The sequence below is a fragment of the Nesoenas mayeri genome, assembly GCF_963082525.1.
Source record: "Nesoenas mayeri genome assembly, chromosome: 21".
Taxonomy (NCBI): Eukaryota; Metazoa; Chordata; class Aves; order Columbiformes; family Columbidae; genus Nesoenas; species Nesoenas mayeri.
Window position 1 is genome coordinate 4826321 of NC_137571.1, and position 17314 is coordinate 4843634.

At 46.9% G+C, this 17314-nt stretch overlaps 2 protein-coding genes across 2 annotated transcripts in view; one reads left to right on the forward strand and one right to left on the reverse strand.

Annotated features, from left to right (window-relative positions):
- Nucleotides 1-6610, reverse strand: part of CSMD2 (CUB and Sushi multiple domains 2) — a gene marked incomplete at both ends in the record, with an annotated part of 231477 nt that extends 224867 nt beyond the window's left edge. The window contains 1 exon segment of the mRNA XM_080357655.1: nucleotides 6454-6610. Within this exon segment, the coding sequence (XP_080213781.1) occupies nucleotides 6454-6610 (157 nt within the window).
- Nucleotides 6611-9467: 2857 nt separating this feature from the next.
- Nucleotides 9468-14721, forward strand: LOC308048447 (uncharacterized protein C1orf94; the record flags this gene model as incomplete). The annotated part of the gene is made up of 6 exons (XM_080357600.1): nucleotides 9468-9730; nucleotides 11838-12298; nucleotides 13059-13222; nucleotides 13360-13434; nucleotides 13819-14003; nucleotides 14646-14721. The coding sequence occupies 6 exons, from the start codon at nucleotides 9468-9470 to the stop codon at nucleotides 14719-14721; spliced, it is 1224 nt and encodes a 407-aa protein (XP_080213726.1).
- Nucleotides 14722-17314: the final 2593 nt, after the last annotated feature.

A 17314-nucleotide genomic window follows, 5' to 3' on the forward strand; every position in this document is an offset into this window, starting at 1 on the left:
CCTTCAAACGCTTATTATTTCAGCAGGTGGACATTATTTTCACGTAACAGACTGAGTCCTTCTCCCAGCGGTGCTTAACTGTAATGAAAGCATCCCAGGATGGTCGCTGACAGATGCCCGGTGTCCACAATCGGTGTCTAACCTTTCCCTAATGGAGACAAAACAACAATAGAGGGATATAAACAATATGCTGCATGATGCAAGCAGCATCTTTACAAATGGCCCGGGCTTTGGAAGAGCACCAGGCTTCATTATCCTTCTGAGCAAGGAGATTTCCTTTTGGGAAGGAAATATCTTTCTTGATATTACTCTTCGGCGCATCAACGTTCCTTTGCATCAAACAGCAAAGGAACGTTGAATTGCACCTTCCCATCTATATCAGGGTACATTTGCTTCTCAAAGCTGTGCTGCAGGCTTTTGATAAAAGGCACAAATGTGAATATAAATGTATAAAAACTGTGCAAGTGATACGGCCTGAAGTCCAGGAGGAGCTGAGCAACCTGCGCAAGTACTTGCTGGAACAGAACTACATTTGGTTATATTTCTGCCTTTTTTTGGCCATGACTGCTGCTTGAAGTTGAGTAGCAGACAGACAACTTTCACCTCAGGATGCCATTCACAATTAATCCCAAATTGTACACAAAATGGTTGAATTCACTCCACGTAATCAAGGGAGAGAAGCGAGAGCACAGAACTGGTGTAGCTAATCAGCCTCATGCAATTTGTATCTGCTGAAAGCTTCTCACAAACATCCTAAGATCTCTCCGCAGAATAAATCTGTAAATCATTTGGGGATTTGGCAAATTCTACTTTTCCCCATTTTACAGATGGAGAAGTGAAACAGAATGACTAAGGCTGACGGCCTCAAGGATTTGTGAGTGCCAACAGGCACGGAAAACAGCAAGAACTGGACTTTAATGACTGTAACAAGTCAAGAGAGAGTGTGCAAGTACCAGCAAAGCACTGAACCAGAAAATCCCCAGTTGTGCTTAATTCCCCAGCTGTGATTAACTCATCCTTCTTGCCTATTTCAGTACTTCTTGCACCTTCTAATACAAGCAGCTCTGGGCACTGATGGGACCAGGATTATCAGGCTGTGACCATGGGCTGGCGAAGCTGACAACTGAGGAGCAACTAAATTCTTTACACTGAGAGAAATGTAGGTGGCACTAAGGCAGGTGGATGAAACCCAAATAAAGCCATTTCATTAGGACAGAAGAGACAAGTGCAAGCCAGAGCCCAAAAGAACCCACCTTTTGTTTTAAAACCTTCTGTATAAAGACACCTTTATTTGATAGTCATTGTTGTTTTATCTGCCTTGCAATGGGATCTGCAGACACTTTGATAAAAGGATTGAGAAATTGCCCTGTTCCAGTGTAACTAGAGTAAAATGCCTTTGCATCCGTTAGCACACGTGCAGCTCAAACCTCATCGGCAGAGAGAAAGCATCTCAACCATCCCTCTTGCAAGCATTTCTGTGCCATTTCATGTGCATTTGTGTTCAGCACGTGAAAACCCAGAGGAGGGAGCAGCCTGGGATGTGCTGTAGCGCTGCGGTGACTTTGGGCAGACCTGTGTGCGCCGGGCTCCGCTCTCACCTTCCCCACACTTCCAGCAACGTCTTCACGCACAACTGCTGCTTTCTGCCCACTGGCTTCTCTTACACAGTTGATAATGAAGCAAGAGCAGCAACATGTCTTCACACTAAAGGAAGAAAATAAAGTGTGCCAGCAGGACATGGGATGCTGTTGATTTCCTCCTGGTTACAGATGGAGAGGAAGAGCTGCCTGCAGAGGTCACCAGGAGCTACTGAGGGGGAAACCCAAATGCCAGAGGGCTGGAGCTCCAGGCTTTTGTGAGAGCGTGGCTGCAGCTCCGGGTTCCCAGCAGCACCCTTAGTAAGGCCAGTCTGACATCCACACCAGTAAAAAGCTGCTTTCTGGTGGCACTGGTTGCCTCTCTCACGTATTGTCCTTGTGCAAACGGGGCTGAAGCCGCAGGCTGGGGCAGTGCGGGCAGAAAGCCGTCCCGTGCTGTGGTCTCCATCCATCTTCACAATTCTCCAAGACTCAAAGAAGTATATCCAGTACTAGTTGGCCCCTGCTCATCCACACAGCTGCTGAGTTTATCACACCACAAATACACTCCTATTGCACATTGTTTCTTCAAGTCACTCTCCCAATCCTTCACCTCTCTGAACACCTGCTCCCCCACGCCCAGGCCATCAGCTCCTTTTCAAGTAGATTTTTTGCAGTCAATAATAGGGAAGGATTTTTATTAATTCCTCCCCTATCACACATCTCCCTGACAACCGTTGCTGCTCCAGCCCTCACAGGTCCAAGACCCTTCTCCTCTTCCAGTGCAAGTCACAGACCATCAGATCTCCCTACACCACGATTATTCTGAGCTCTCACAGTCACCAGCACCAGCAGGACTCACACAGCTCCCAGTTCTCTTTCCATCCAGCAGACCAAAAACCCACCCCCACAGGCACTTTATTACTACAGCGGAGATGCTGGTACCTTGTAAGGATAGACAGTTACTGCAAGGGACTGAATTAAAACACGCACTTGACACTGGGAAGAACGAATACATATCATAATGTCCACTGTGAATCTACGCTTAAAAAGGGGGAAAACCCATCCCAAAATACTCTTCTCCTCTTCCACACAAGGGACATATAAAAAGATGACATCCAAGCTCCCTGCAGCATGCTGTCTCCATTCTGGCTGCTGTGTCCATGGCAAAGAGACTGAAATACAGTTAACTTGATTTCTTTAATCAATGGGATTTTCCCAATTGCATACTAACCACTATCAGATCCGTCTGCCACCGCATAGCATGGCAGAAGGTCATATATTTTGCAGATTGCTGCACTGCATCATGTTTATTGCAAGCAAAGCACATCAATTTCCATAATTGCACTGTACTTCACTCCTCCAGAAACACTCTGTAAACACAAACTGTGGGTGCTACTATCACTTTCTTTTCCAGTCTCTCTATCTTGGTTTCTTTGAAAGCAAAGCAAGCACCAGCTTCTCCGAGCAGACACTCACACACCACAGGAGGCCTGCGAAACATCCCCATAGTTGCATCGAATGCACGTCTCGACAAGTAGCCTCACGCTTCTTTGCAAAGAATTCAGAAAACAAACCAGGAGAAGTGATCTTGTGTTTAAGGCCGCGCCTGACACATTGGCAGCTCTGCCACAGATTCCCCAAATGACCTTGTGCAAGTCACTTTGCAGCCCTGGGCACCCAGAGCAACCAAAGGCCGCACTGCACAGTGACAGGACTCCTTTAAAGCAGTAGAAAAGCGTGTGGAAAAGGACTCGTCTATGGCTCCTGTGGCCTGGCACTGGGACGAGACGAGCAGGCAAAACCAGCATCTCCCTGCTGCTTCCACAGTCCCCAAACTGCTCTGCATGTCCCACTGATACAGGCTAAGAGAGGGTTTAATGAGGAAAGTGTGTCTGCCTCTGCTCCTCAAGAGGTGACCCCACTGCTGCAGCAACGGGACTCGGATCAAAACAATTTGCTCAGCTCTCACCGTAAAATACTGTAGTTTCATCATGTGCCACAATCAAATGTGATCAGGCTGGTGACCATCCGCTTCCTCCTACAGAAACACATCTCTCCAGCATCTGAGAGAGTTGATGCCTCACACCCTTACCCCTTAAAAAACTACATCCAAATCACCAAGTGTTTCACACTGAAGATACTCCCCTGGCAGGGTAAGTGGCCCTGAATCACTCTTCATCCTGTGGAGATTTAAGACAACAGAACAAAATAAAGGGAAGAAATACAACATAAATACATACATCAAAATCCATAAACAGCTTCCCGCTCCTCCGCTCTTCAGGGGAAGAGTCTGCCAAATACTGTTTTCCATCAAGAAGACAGAAAGTTACAATGGGTTTAAATTGATTAGACTATGTTTCAAGCCCATCCATCTCTCTATAACCCAGTACAAAACAAGATTCTGACTAGTAAATCATAGGGTGCAAATAATGGTATCAAGACCCTCTTTATAGCAGGCTTTCAAAAGAAATTGCGCACGTGTATATCCATACGCAATTGGCCAATACGTACTCCACATGCAGCTTGTTGCGCCAACCCATCGCTAATTCCCCGGAGTGGAATAGAAAGGAATGGCACAGAAAGGAATGGGCCTCCTGTTCCCACCCGTTTTGACAATCACGAAATACAATTCCAGCATCCCCACAGGTGGTACTTCTGAGAGGCCAAGCATGGATCCCAGTCAACTCGCAGCCAAAGACAAACCCTGTGGCCTCCGCAGCCCTCCAAACGCCGCCAAACCAGCCCTGCGGCCTTCGGAGGGGAAGCGACACAAACCACTGCCTCTCTGTCCCCTACTCCACCGATACACAGTGAACTTCAGCATATCCCAATCCACCACCTTCCCTGCAGCTCGCTCAGCACAAACACAAGCTACCTTCTCCTGCCTTCGGCCACGGCAGCATGTGAAGGAAGCACATGCTTCGTGCCAGTTTTTAGAAGGGCATTTTTGGGCAACAGAGTTACTGACACAGCACAGACGACACGAAGCGAGTAGGATTTCTGTCCCTTTTCATTTTTAAGACAGCCAGGAGCACTCAGTGGTAGTTCTACATACACAGCTCTGCTGCCACACCATGGGTACTCTGGGTTACTGCCGCCTGCCCAGACCTGAACAGGTGAGCTCGGAACCAGAGCTTTTCACAACTCTGCTCCATAGAGGTTCACAGTTCGCTCAGCGAAGGTACTAGAAGTCCCAGCCCAGACTAAAATTACTGTCTGGGATTAGACCCCAAAAGCACCATGCACTCCCCAAACGGTGGGCACGTTCACCCCGTACACGGTCGCTGCGTTCTGGAGAGCCAGCAGTAAGTCACTGATTTCCAAGTTGGTCTCCTGCTTTGACCAAAAGATTACTGGGATTTCAGAATTTGTTTAAGAAGAAGAGCCACTGACCAATGCCTCTAGCTCTGATGCAAATAAACATGCGAGGTCTAAAAGGCTTTTGCCATAAACAACATACAGCACCAACCTCTGGGTGAAGGATCCAGAACACAGAGTGCTCTAAATGCAGAGGGAAGGGAGCTGGGGGCCTGGGGAGAACAGACCATACACTGAACAAGCAGCTACAGAGACAAGCCTGGAAGATCCAGTAGGAATAAGCTACAGATAGCATAGAAGAAAAAAGAAGCAGTAAACCTCTGATAGAGTAAATTATATATTTAGGTACCTCTACATTGGTCTACTCGTATCAGAAAAGCACAAGAGAAGCTGCTGGAATGGTTTTCTCTTGTGTACAGGCTAAATAAAAAATATTCACCAAAATAAATATTCATCCTTAACTAGGAGTTGCAGGTTTTTCGGGTGGTTTTACACCCTTTCCCAATAGATATTTCCAGCTAGCACAACTCCTCAGGTCCACTGCAAGAATAACTCAGGAGGAGCAGTTAATACTTATTCTGGATCTCTTTGGAGGAAATCTGCCTTATATAATATTAAACCAGTGTTGCATTCCAGATAACAAAGTTTAAGAAAACAAAACCACACGCACAACCATGAAATAGGTTTCATACACATCAAGACACAAACACATTCCTGCAGCCTAAGATACAGCAGGCGAGACAAACGTTCCTTGGAAACTCTTGGAAATGGGGGCACTGCACAGCGCTGAGAGAAGACACTGCCAAACACTCCGCTCTCCCACTCTTCCCCCTCCTACACACACATAAGGACAGTCCCTAAATATTTGCTGTTTGCACCAGAAATAAACTCCAGTCCTTAGATATGCTTCTGCTACAAGGGCAGTTGCGGAAACTAGGGAGGAGACAAGCAAACACCCCCAAATTCAAGTCTTCTGCTATTGTTCAAGTCAATAAACGCATATTTCACAAAAACCATGAGGCCAAAGAGCTCTTGCAAACGTGATAATCAACTTGAAAGGCAGGAGGAGTAAGAGAAAAGTGCTTCCATCTTCATGCAAGGCACCCTCAATCTATTTTATCAGCTATTGGCAAACGCTGGGGTAGTGAAATAATGAATTAAGATGCAAGGGAAAGACAGAGGGGGAAACCGTGATGGCATTTTTCAGTCATCTCACATATACAGCAACTGTGCACAAATGATTTGACCCAGAGAAGGGGAATGAGATCAAATAAAGCCACCTTTTATTATCCCATTGCTTTAAATTGTTGCTCCCCAAGGATAAAGCAGGAAAGTACCTTATACAAAGCTACAAAGGTCTGAAGAAAATACACTTATTGAACACTCCAGGGAAGCATGTGCTGACACACAAGTGCATACACACACACACAGTGTCATTGTCATCGCATCCCCGTGTCCCCCCCCCCCCCAAAAAGGGGATTAACAGTGGTCTTTTGATCTAAGGAGCAGGAAGAAAAATGCTCCTAAAGTTGGCAGCTTTCTCCATGACACTTACCCGTCACCGAGACGGCCAGCAGCCCCACGGAGAGCAGCAGCACCCGGCTCCAGGCGCTCACCTCCACCGTCATGACCGCGCACAGCCCCACTTTGCCCCAGCTCCATCCAAAGCCACAGCTGCATCCCGGCTTGTCCCATCCCAAGGAAGGTTGCATGTCACAGGGCAGCAGGAACGGGGCGTGCTGGGGCTTGCTTGTTGTTGTCGGGTTTTCTCCCCTTTTTCTTCCCCTTCGCAATTGGGATAGTCCTCGGCTCGGCTGGATGAAGAGAAAGGAAAGGGGGGGTGGGGGAGCACGTCAGGCTTGTATTTATTATTTTTTGTAATTTTTTCAGCCCAGAAAATAAAATCCCACCGCATGGAAGGCTCTGAGCTTCTGCAGCTGGAATGAACCAAGTGTGGCAGCAGCTCGGGGAGAGGAGAGGAGAGGGAAGGAGAGGAGGGCTGGCTCGTCCCTCCCGGTGCCTGTCTCCGAGCCAGCTCCTCGGCATCAGCAGCACCGTCCCCAGGGATTTATACTTTTTTATTAGCCAGTTGATTAATCGTTCCCATATCTTTGCTCTCCTCTTCGCTAAACGCTGGGGAGGGCAGAGGGTGTTGTGGTGAGGGGCTGCCGTGCAGCCACCACATAGATCTGCCTCAGTTCGGCTTCCCCAGCCCAGCACAGTCCTCCCACCAGCACCCACCCAACCAGAACCAGCAAACCACAAATTATGCTTGAGGATCGTATTTATTTTTGATACACACTACAGGTTTCTTGCATGGGATTAAGTGCCACAGCCCCCCCATTTTGCACGGAGCACAGCATTAGCGTGCATACACACACAAACACACAGAATCTCTGCTCTTAAAACACCTGTCAGAGCAATTCAGCCTCCCAGAGCATCCCCACCCCTCCCCGTGCCCCTGTAAACAACTTGATGATATGGACACAATTTTTGTGATGAAGCAAATTTTGTTACAAACACAACAGAGATGACAAAAAAGCCACCCCCTCCACCTCACCCACCCAACCCCCCGCGACTTGTCCTCGCAGCATGGATCTCAGCAATAAAGCAACACCCTGACACTGGTGGGACTGGTTCAGAAGGGGTTGTGGAGGGGGGACCGGCTGTGCTGGGCTGCAGGGATCTGCTGACAAAGGGGTTTCGCCACTACCCCCCTTCTTTTTATTTTTAACATTAGGACATTTGTCCCTGTAGCTGCGTACAAGATGGGGAAAAAAAACGCAGTCTGTTAAAGCCACATTCAGGAACTTAATTATCGTGGTAATGATGCTCAGATCTGTGGATAACTCGAACCAAAGGTAGGGGGAAAATAACCCACAAACACAAACCCAAGCACACACCACATCACCACCCCCAACATCCGCCCCCTCCCCGGCCAGAACCTACTTCACTGCTTCCCTTCGGGCTGCCGGCCCAGGAGCGGCCCCTCTCCCCACAGCCCGGCCCTGCCCGGGCAGACGGGGGCGGTTCCCCGCCCGCCCCCCCGGGCTGACCCGCCGCTGCCCCCGGGTCCCCCCGCCACCCATCCCCCTGCCTCAGCGCTTTGCATTTGCTGCAGTTTCTTGCTGCAAAACCCCCTTCTTCAGTCTTGTTCCGGTTGCCTTGAATGAGCTTATTTGACAGCTAAAAAACAAATTATATCGAGGGCTTGCAAATCTGTCCCTCCACCCTCGAATCAATCCTCTTTCTCTCTCACTCTCCCTGTGTCCCCTCTGCATTTCAATCCTTCCACTGCCTACAATGTGAACCGATGCCAAGAGCCAAGGCAACCAGGGCTGTTACATGAAAGAGTTGCTTTATGTCTGTTTAAGCTGCAGTGTCCTATTCAAATAGACCTTATTGTTCAAAGGCACAGATCCAAATATAAAAGGATCCGAGAACAGGGTATCACACTTCACAGCTCCAAACACTGGTTTGCCCGTATACAGCTATTCAGACCTCAAAAAATCCCCCCCCATCCCAAAATTGCACTCACTGAGGATGCGACTGGGTTGCTGCACCCCAGCAGGGAATGGGCTGAGCCAAAGCCAGCCCTGCATCGAGAACCGGCTACAGGCATAATCAAGGCATTGAGGAGATGCAATCCCACTTCATTCCTGGTTAAATCAAATAATATCTATTGCAAATCAAGGGGTTTCTCCCAAGTACGTTTCATTCTCAAAACCACTAAGGTTTAGGGGCTAAGGCAAAAAAATACTGCATTGATTTGCTAAGCAGGCAAGACTGATGAATACAGCAGAAAGCATCGCTGCAATCACCAACTTCTTTCGTTACAGCCCATCTCTAACAAGGAAGCAGTCGCAGACCCTGGTTAACAGCCCACTGCTATCCCCTGCCACTCACTTTGCTTCCCACCTTGCAAAATTACCTCTCTGCTAAAAGAGAAGCGCTGTGTTGAGGGTGCGCACCCAGCGGGAGCCGCGTCCTGCTCCGCACTGCCACCCGCAGCCCGAGCCGCTGGCGTCCCTGCCTTCCACAGCTCTGCAGACATTCCGCTGCCTTCTTCCTATGTCATTTATCACACAGCACCTCACCCTCCCCGCCAACACACTCCCGTGTTTTGGGATTTCTCCAAATAAATTAAATAACAGCCACTGCAACATCCCCGAGTTCGGGTTTAACCCCTCGAGCTGAGAGTGATTCACAGGTATGAAGCGAGTCCTCTCAACAGCCTCCTGGAGGAAGATAAACTGCTTCTGACAAAACCAAGGACTTGTTAAACAGTGCCCAATCTGGCTTTCCCCCTAGTTTTCAAACACAAACATGGAAAAGTTACTGAATGCTGAAAACCGGAGCCTATTTATGCTGGAGAATGCTCTGAATCATGTGAAGAGACACAACTCGGTCATTTCCATCCCTGCTGCTGGGAGCCCACTGGACATTTCCAGCTGTTGACCCTCCTGCCGGCTGCCAGCAGCCACCATTCCATGGTTGCCATGGCTCCTCAGCACCAAAACAAACCACCTCTTCCAAAGAGACCGTTGGCGAACGCAAAGAGCCTGAAAGATGCTCTCCAGTAGGAACAGGTTTTCAGCTCCAATAGTGACACCTGAGCATCCCTTCCCCCTGGGACCTTTCCCCAGGCACATCTGGATCCACAGCAACACTCCTCAGGATGGTTTGGACGAGACTTGTCACGAGATCTGGAAACGCGTCCAGCGGCTCTCGGAGGAGCTGGAGTCCCTGGCGCTGGTGTCACCGCTGCCCCCGGCTCTGTGCCCAGAGCCCGTGGGGACCCTCTGCATGGACAGCACCGACCCCCCGAGCACGTGAGTCAGCCCCAAGTGTCCCCCGAGCTCCGGGGAAACCGCTGCTGCTCCCCTGCTCACACCTTTCCAAACCACTTCGGTAACCCACCCAAACAAAAGCACAGGGAACATCCTTTCCTGTCTCACAGCCTCCCCAAGGAGGCAAATTATTCCCTCTTTTCCCACTATAACCGATTTTCTTTGGGAAAAGAGTGTGTCCCATGGAATCTGACTACTTCAAATTCTGAAGCACCATAAGCAGCTGCTGCATTCGCTTCCCCACAACATTTAAAGAAAAACAACCACACACACATCAAAATATTTACAGGAAGAAGTGAAAGCAGCATTCAAAGGAGCAAAATTGAAAATTAAAGTGTTATAAGGAAGCTACTGTAAACAGCTGATCTTTACAAAGAAAAGCTGAATTTAGCACAGAAAAAATTATGCCAAATCATGTTTCACAGGACAAATAATGATAAGAGGGAAATACGCACTTCACATTAATAGGATAATATTTACTCTATGTTCCCAAAACTGAAAAAGTGACATTTCTAAATCCAGCTAACTATCAGCCAGCATCAGCATGTCCAGTTCTGGAAGTCCAAACAAAACATCATGCAAACCTGGTCCATCTTGCTTAGTACATGAAGAGTGTAACCACTTGTTTCATCTTTAAGAAAGAAAACTTCATAAGGAAATAGATAATTTTACATATGAAGGCACAGAGGTGGAAGTACCTCAACTATGTCAGGTAGGAACTAAGGAATTACACCTTGGAGTCTTCCCTTCTCCTCCATATCCTAAATAAGCCAAAATCTTAAGCATCTCCAGAATAAATGCAGGAAGAGAGGAAACCAGGCAAACCAAGAATAAGCAGTGAGGCCCATGGAGCTGCCTGCAGCGGTAGGTTAAATTACCCTTACAATTAGCACATGCTCAGCCATACATTTTGGTCCTGCTGATTGCTAAGCAGTCTTAGGAAAGAAGGCACTATACAAAGCTGCGAGGAACTATGAACTATTAACAATTGTAATTGTATTCTTTAATAACATGGTTCACTCAAAGAAATAGAGTTGTGAAGTATAGTTTAGCGCAGCAAGGCCAGCCCAGCCCACCCAGCCTGCAATGAGCCCAAGTCAGCGCAGCCGCGCATGGGCAGGGCAGAACAGTCTTTGTTTTGCTACTTCACTGCGAGGTGTGAACTCAGAACCCCCGCGGTGAAGGCGCAACCACAAGGACCTGAGAAACTCAACAGCTTCAGTTTGGATGAAATTAAAAAGACGGCAAAGTCCAGTGGGTAAAATATTGTCCTTGGGTTCAGAATAATGATCCTCTACTCATTGTTCATCTAGTGATCCCAGTTGAGTTACCTTTGGCCGTTTCCCTCAGCAACGTTTTCCTGTAATTAGCTACAGGCTCTTCAGGACAGAAGTACCCTCTGCACACACTCGTACAGCAGAGTATGTTGATTATCAGGTGCTCAACGACCCCGGAGTCATTGAACCTTCCAACAATAGCCAAGCTAAAGAGCTAAAACCAAATCACTGTACAGAGCTCATTGAATTGCTTTAAACCAGAAGCAACTCAAGTGAGTCAGCCCTGGGTCAGGTTTCTGCTTTGGAAGTAGAAGCTTCCATAGCCCACCCTGGCTACCTCTGTAACTCCTGAAAGACATATAGAAAGACTAATTAAGATAAGGTTTTCAGTATATACCAACTGTCAACAAAGGCATTGCCCAGTTCATCAGCTGCAACAGCATCAGCAGCCAAAGATTACACCATGTGACCTTGCCCAATTTAGCAATCCTTAATTATTTTAAAATATTGACTTATGCAAATTGCTAGCGCGCTTACTTTAAAACGTATCTAGAATCTTTTGAACAAACAACAAGTTTCACCTTCCTGGTTTTGTTCTGGAGCATTTGGATACAGAAAAGAAAGTCATTGAGAACACCCAGAGCAGGTGGTGACGGGAGGAACCTCTTTCGTCAACAATGTCACTATTCACCAACGTAAGAGAGCTTGTGATATTCTATAAATGAAAGGTTTAGGAGAAGACAAGAAAAGTAGCTCATATTTAAGTCAAACGTCCTTTAACAGCAGCCCTATTCCATTCCACTTTCTTACAGCAGTTACTGGCTAGACGAACCAGAGGGACTCGAAAGTATCTACAGAGCAATGATTGGAAACAGAGAACGGGAGATGAAACTCAGAGCTCTCTGTGACGCTCAGCTCTCCGCTAAATCGGTTCTCTCCAGCCTTCTGTGTTCAGCAAAACCCCCCAGGAACGCAGCGGGGCCGGAGGACGGGACGGGCACCAGCAGCACAGAGGGCAGCAAGCTGGATGGGCCAGTCCTGCCAAAACACACAGAAACAGGCAAAGGCACAGGCGGTCAGGCGACGGCCGAGGAGCCAAAGGCGGCAAAGGAATCCCTACAGAACAGCATCTTCAGCGCTGCCAAGGGCAGCCTGGCCGTGCCGTCAGCAGCAGAGAGTCAGATCGCGGGGCAGAAGCAGCAGCTCCCACCGTTTCCCGAGGTTTGCTGCAGAAGTGATGCTGACACGGTCACAAAGGCGCTGCAGAACCCAGGTATGGATCGGGGATAGTCCCCAACGTCGGCTGGGAGTCATGGGAAAGCTAAGACATAAACCAGGAGCACTGAAGAGCAGGAGCTGGTCAGGCATCATTGGCTCTGTGATGATGGCCTTTCCCCAAGCCTTGTGTGAGGGGCTGAAACCTATGGAACTCACCTTTTCCATTCAAGATTCCTAGGATGCTGGTATCTCTCTCCCCTCTAAGTAGCGCTTAATGTCCCTTTCAGGTGTTGAAATAGATACAGGGAGGTCATGACCATGGAGATTGATGTATTTGGTCAGTATTTCCACAGAGTGTTGGTAACTACATCTCTTGAAGCATCTTAGAAGAGAAAAAAAAACCCACAATGGTATATGTCCAGATCTACTCCTTAAGCTTCTAGACTAGACTTATCAGTCTGGAGACTTAAGACACAATCAGCTTATTCTTGGTTGTGATTTCCTTATCTCAGAGTTTTGAACTTTGGGCAAAGGTTCTTGTTCTACTCTTACAATTTCATTTGTTCTTATGGATCAGGCACTTAGCTTTATTCCAGGTCCTGTGGGTCAGAGTTTGATGGCCCTACAAGTGAATTCAAACTGCTAATTGCTGAGCTTGGGTCCCTGTGTTGCACGACGATAGCCTGCAAAAGTAATGGATATCTTGAACAGATTTTGCTTACAGGCAAAGCATGTCCTCTCAGTTGCAAACGTTCCAGAGATTAATGAAGAGAATGCATGTTTATTAATATGTTCAACCTTGTTTTGTTTTACAGCAACTACTGCAACACCAGATAAAAAAAGCGTTAAATACAATGCAAGCACTTCAGGCTTTCCTACTTCTTCAATGAGCCCGGCGCTGAATCCACCAGCGTGGCAGAGTCTCAACTTCCCTCCGCTTCCCATCTTTCCCAACCACTCCAACTTCCCACAGTTCCAGGTAACAGAAAGCCAAGAAATACACTTATCCCAACTTGGTTTCTTTGAGCAGAAAATCCCCCTAAAAAGCTTGCATAGAAGTAACTGATAGACCAACTCAGACCGTTTTAAAAATCACACCTTATGTGTGCTTAACAGGGCCCATACCAGCAGAGAGCGAGGATGCCGTACCAGCAAGCCCTGCACCCCTCCTTTGGCTGCTACTCAAGACAGGTGCGCTTAAATGGGGATGAATATGCTTTAATTTGCAGAACACAGATGCTAAGCACGATAGATTAGTAAGAGCAGTTTGTCATGTGCCAAGGTTGACATCGGTACCATTGCAAAAATAGATTTGGGGCCAAGATGCTGAACTGCTCTAAGTTAACGCAGTTTGCTGGAGCACTACGTGCTCCAAATAGCTCAGGAGACGGCCCTGAGCCGCTCAACGAAACATTCACCGCTTCTGCTCTAGTTTTGGATGTAATTGGAAGAGATCGCTGTGTGTGTCTGAAAAAAATAATTTCGACAACTCCAATTTCCATTTCTGGGGTTAGTGCCTTGGCAGCATTCCTGGCCCGCTTTTCCTCATGTATGTGATTCCTTTTGCCTCCCCAGGTGGCTCCGTACAACCCGCACCACATTTTCCAGCCACCCTACACTCCCATGTTGAACTACGTGGCTCTGGTTCAGCCTGGCTACCCGTACCAGCAGATGAACCCGCCTGCACTACCCAGCAGCATCCAGGATGTGCCCCCCCCGGCCAGCGCTGGGATCCAGTACCCGTTTTCTCCTTCCTATGGGTAAAACCACGCGGATTTGCGTTCTGTTTGTTCAGTACCTTGGGTAGACTGCGTTAGCTGCTGTAAACCTTCCCAGGGCTAAAGGTGCAATCACGACTTGAGTTTCCCCAGCTACATTCTCACCGAATTCCAAAACTCAACAAAAGACAAGATTTACTCTAGGATCTTGATACAAAATCCAAGTAATTTGTTTGGGGTGAATGAGCTGAAACCCTGTGGGATGGGAAATGCCACCCCCAAGTTCCAATCAATATTATGGATAAAAAGTATAAACACTTTAACTTAACAAAAAATAAATACTTCAACATGATAGAAACCAAAACACTTTGATACTATCAGAATGAAAGGAATGGATTCATTTTTATACATTTCTGTAAAAACTGTAGTTAAAAATCAACATATTCCAAGGGTCTGGTAAAATAATTTCTGGAGATTAAGGAGAAGGTGTATCACCTTCTGTTAAATGATTATGGGATAGAAGGAAGAGCACATACCCCCAGATCACCTTCCCAGAATCTATATTACACATTAAAAAAAGCAGATTAATGCTTCTAAAAGCTCCATTATTGGGAAGAAAAAGAAGTCATTTGGAAGTCAGATGTAATCTCCTGAAGCTTGACTAAATTTCCTTTTCTGTTTTAGGTTTAGTTCTACACCTGGAGGAGCTGTGACCAATAATCTCAACTACTTTTCCAGCAAGAACTATGTAAAATATTAAGTTAACTCACGTTTCCTATCCTAGTATTCAGAGAAAAATCTGCTACATATTGTAAATCCCAGGGTCCTATAAGGACTTTATGTTTTCCCCAAAGTGAACACTTCCATCTAGAATAATCCCTTATGATTTATATAGTAAGACAGAGCTGCATAACAATTCATCTGAAATAATAGGGGTTTTAGGATGACAGAATAAGAAGGGGCTTTTTTGTTGTTGTTTTGGAAGACAAAGGCAAATAATAAAAATGTTTTATTTATGACAAATGCCTGAGCTGCTTAGAATTGAGTGTTGGTGCAATAAAGATGTTTGATAGAAAACACATCTTGGCCGCAAATTTCAGCGACAGTATCTTTAGTTGTATATTCCAAGTGCGATTAAACACTAAATACATTCAATAGCTGGGTGGTGCGGCTCCATGTATGACATGTTCCTGTCTTGTTACCTCCAACTCTAATACTAATGCGACTTTTAAACACAAAAGAAGATGAAGTCAGAAGCTTGTATGGAGAATCCTGTTTGACTCTATTCGCTCGGTTATTTGAGTCCGGAGTTCCAGGGCTCCAGACCGCAGCCACAACTATGTGCTGGATTCCAGCTGCAGTTTGCAGGGGCAGAAGCAGAGGAGCGATGAGATTGGAATCTACAACCTGCATGATACACATCGCAACAAATCACCACAAAAGCCTCTCCCAGCCTTAAAAACAGTGAAGAAGGAACACCCAGATGAGGTTACACAGGAAGGTGTCCAGGCAGGTTGGAATGTCTGCAGAGGAGACTCCACAACCCCCCTGGGCAGCCTGGGCCAGGCTCTGCCACCCTCACCGCCAACAAGTTGCTTCCCATATTCAAGTGGAACCTCCTGCGTTCCAGTTTGCACCCACTGCCCCTTGTCCTGTCACTGGTTGTCACCCAGAAGAGCCTGGCTCCATCCTCCTGACACTCACCCTCTATATATCTGTAAACATTAATGAGGTCCCCCCTCAGTCTCCTCTTGTCCAGCCCCAGAGCCCCAGCTCCCTCAGCCATATTGCACCCATATAGGTCAGGATGTGACATTAACTCTTCACATTGCTTCACAAACACCTGGCTATATCACAAATAATAGAGCACCATTCAATTCATTCCTGGAGGAGCCGATGGGAACAAATATGTCTGTTACAGGTTTCCTTTCAAAAGGAAATTTACAGAACAAAATAAATATTTACTGAATGTTTTTCAAAACCTAAACTTGGATCAGAATCAGCTTTGGCTAAAGTCAAAGACGTTCTGCCCCAGTACATTCCCACTTTCTTTAAGTAGAATAGAAGGTTGGATTTTTCTGCTGTTAAATCCACTGACTCTTTTTCTCCAATATTCCTAATGCAATTAGCATAACAAGATAAAGGAATCATCAAGTCCTTTTCCATTTTTCTTCCTTTATAAAAGGACTGATGACAAACTGGGAATCAGGATCTGTATTGAATTACATTTGCCACAAAAGAGTTCATTAAGTAATAGTATGTAATAAAAATCATCTGTCAACTTGAAGGATAGACCAAATCCACTTAACGAAACAGCTGGTTATTTTCTAGAGCGCTCTATAGCTCATAAATGGTCAATATGGGCAAGGAGAAAGACTGAGACAGAGGGAAATAAGGAACAGTTCCGATATTAACATGCTAAGCCACAGTTTCAAGGCTCTTCAGCACAGCATGACTGCAGGTGAGACTTTGCGCGGGGTGTCCCGATCTCCCCTTCATTAGATTGGTGGCAAGAGCTCTTTTCACCAGGAAAAGGATTGAGACTAAGGGCATGACAGACTATGAGATGCGTCAACAGCTGGAGCATCATCAGGCAACCTGAATTTCTGTCTCACTCCAACACCAACGGTCCTGATGGTGCTGATGGGCTGGGGTCACGTTTGCTGTCCCCAGCTCCCCCGCACAGGGCAGAAGCTGCACAAGCGCATCCTGGAGAAGCATCACCGCTCCCAGCCAGGAAACTCAAACCTGAAGCTGCTGCTGCCTTGCAAAGCTTGTGCTCTCAGCAGCACGTCTGGGAGCAGAAAGCAGAAGCATCGGTGCTGGTCCTTCACTCTAACAAGCCACATTGGCTCCTGCCAGAAAATCTGCCTCCCTTTCCACATTCAGCTCACTCACTGAATCATCCAAACCCATGCAAACCATCGGCACTGCTTGGGCTCAAGGGATTTGTTCCAAGATCCTCCAAGTCCCATAACACGCCACGTACAGTACGAGCAGAGCAGGTGACATTCAGTGCCACTGGGACAGCTTGTTGGGAACAGAGGTCACCGTGACACGGCGGCGCTGGGAGCCGCCGCTGCCCTTCTTGCATCTGTTTAACATAACAGAGTCTCAGAAGAGCAACCCTTCTGAAAAAGGGTCACTTTCATTTTAATCTTGTTGACTCTCTGCCATTTATGGATTTATTACAAGACACATTCTTCCACAGATCTACAAAAGTTTCAGGCAGCAGATTTACATGGTGCTTTAATAAACCCTCAGAAGATAACAGATGTAGAAGCTCTATTGTGGTCTCCACCCAAGTGCACAAAAGATCCTTCTCAGGCAATCAACCAAAACTAAAACTACTT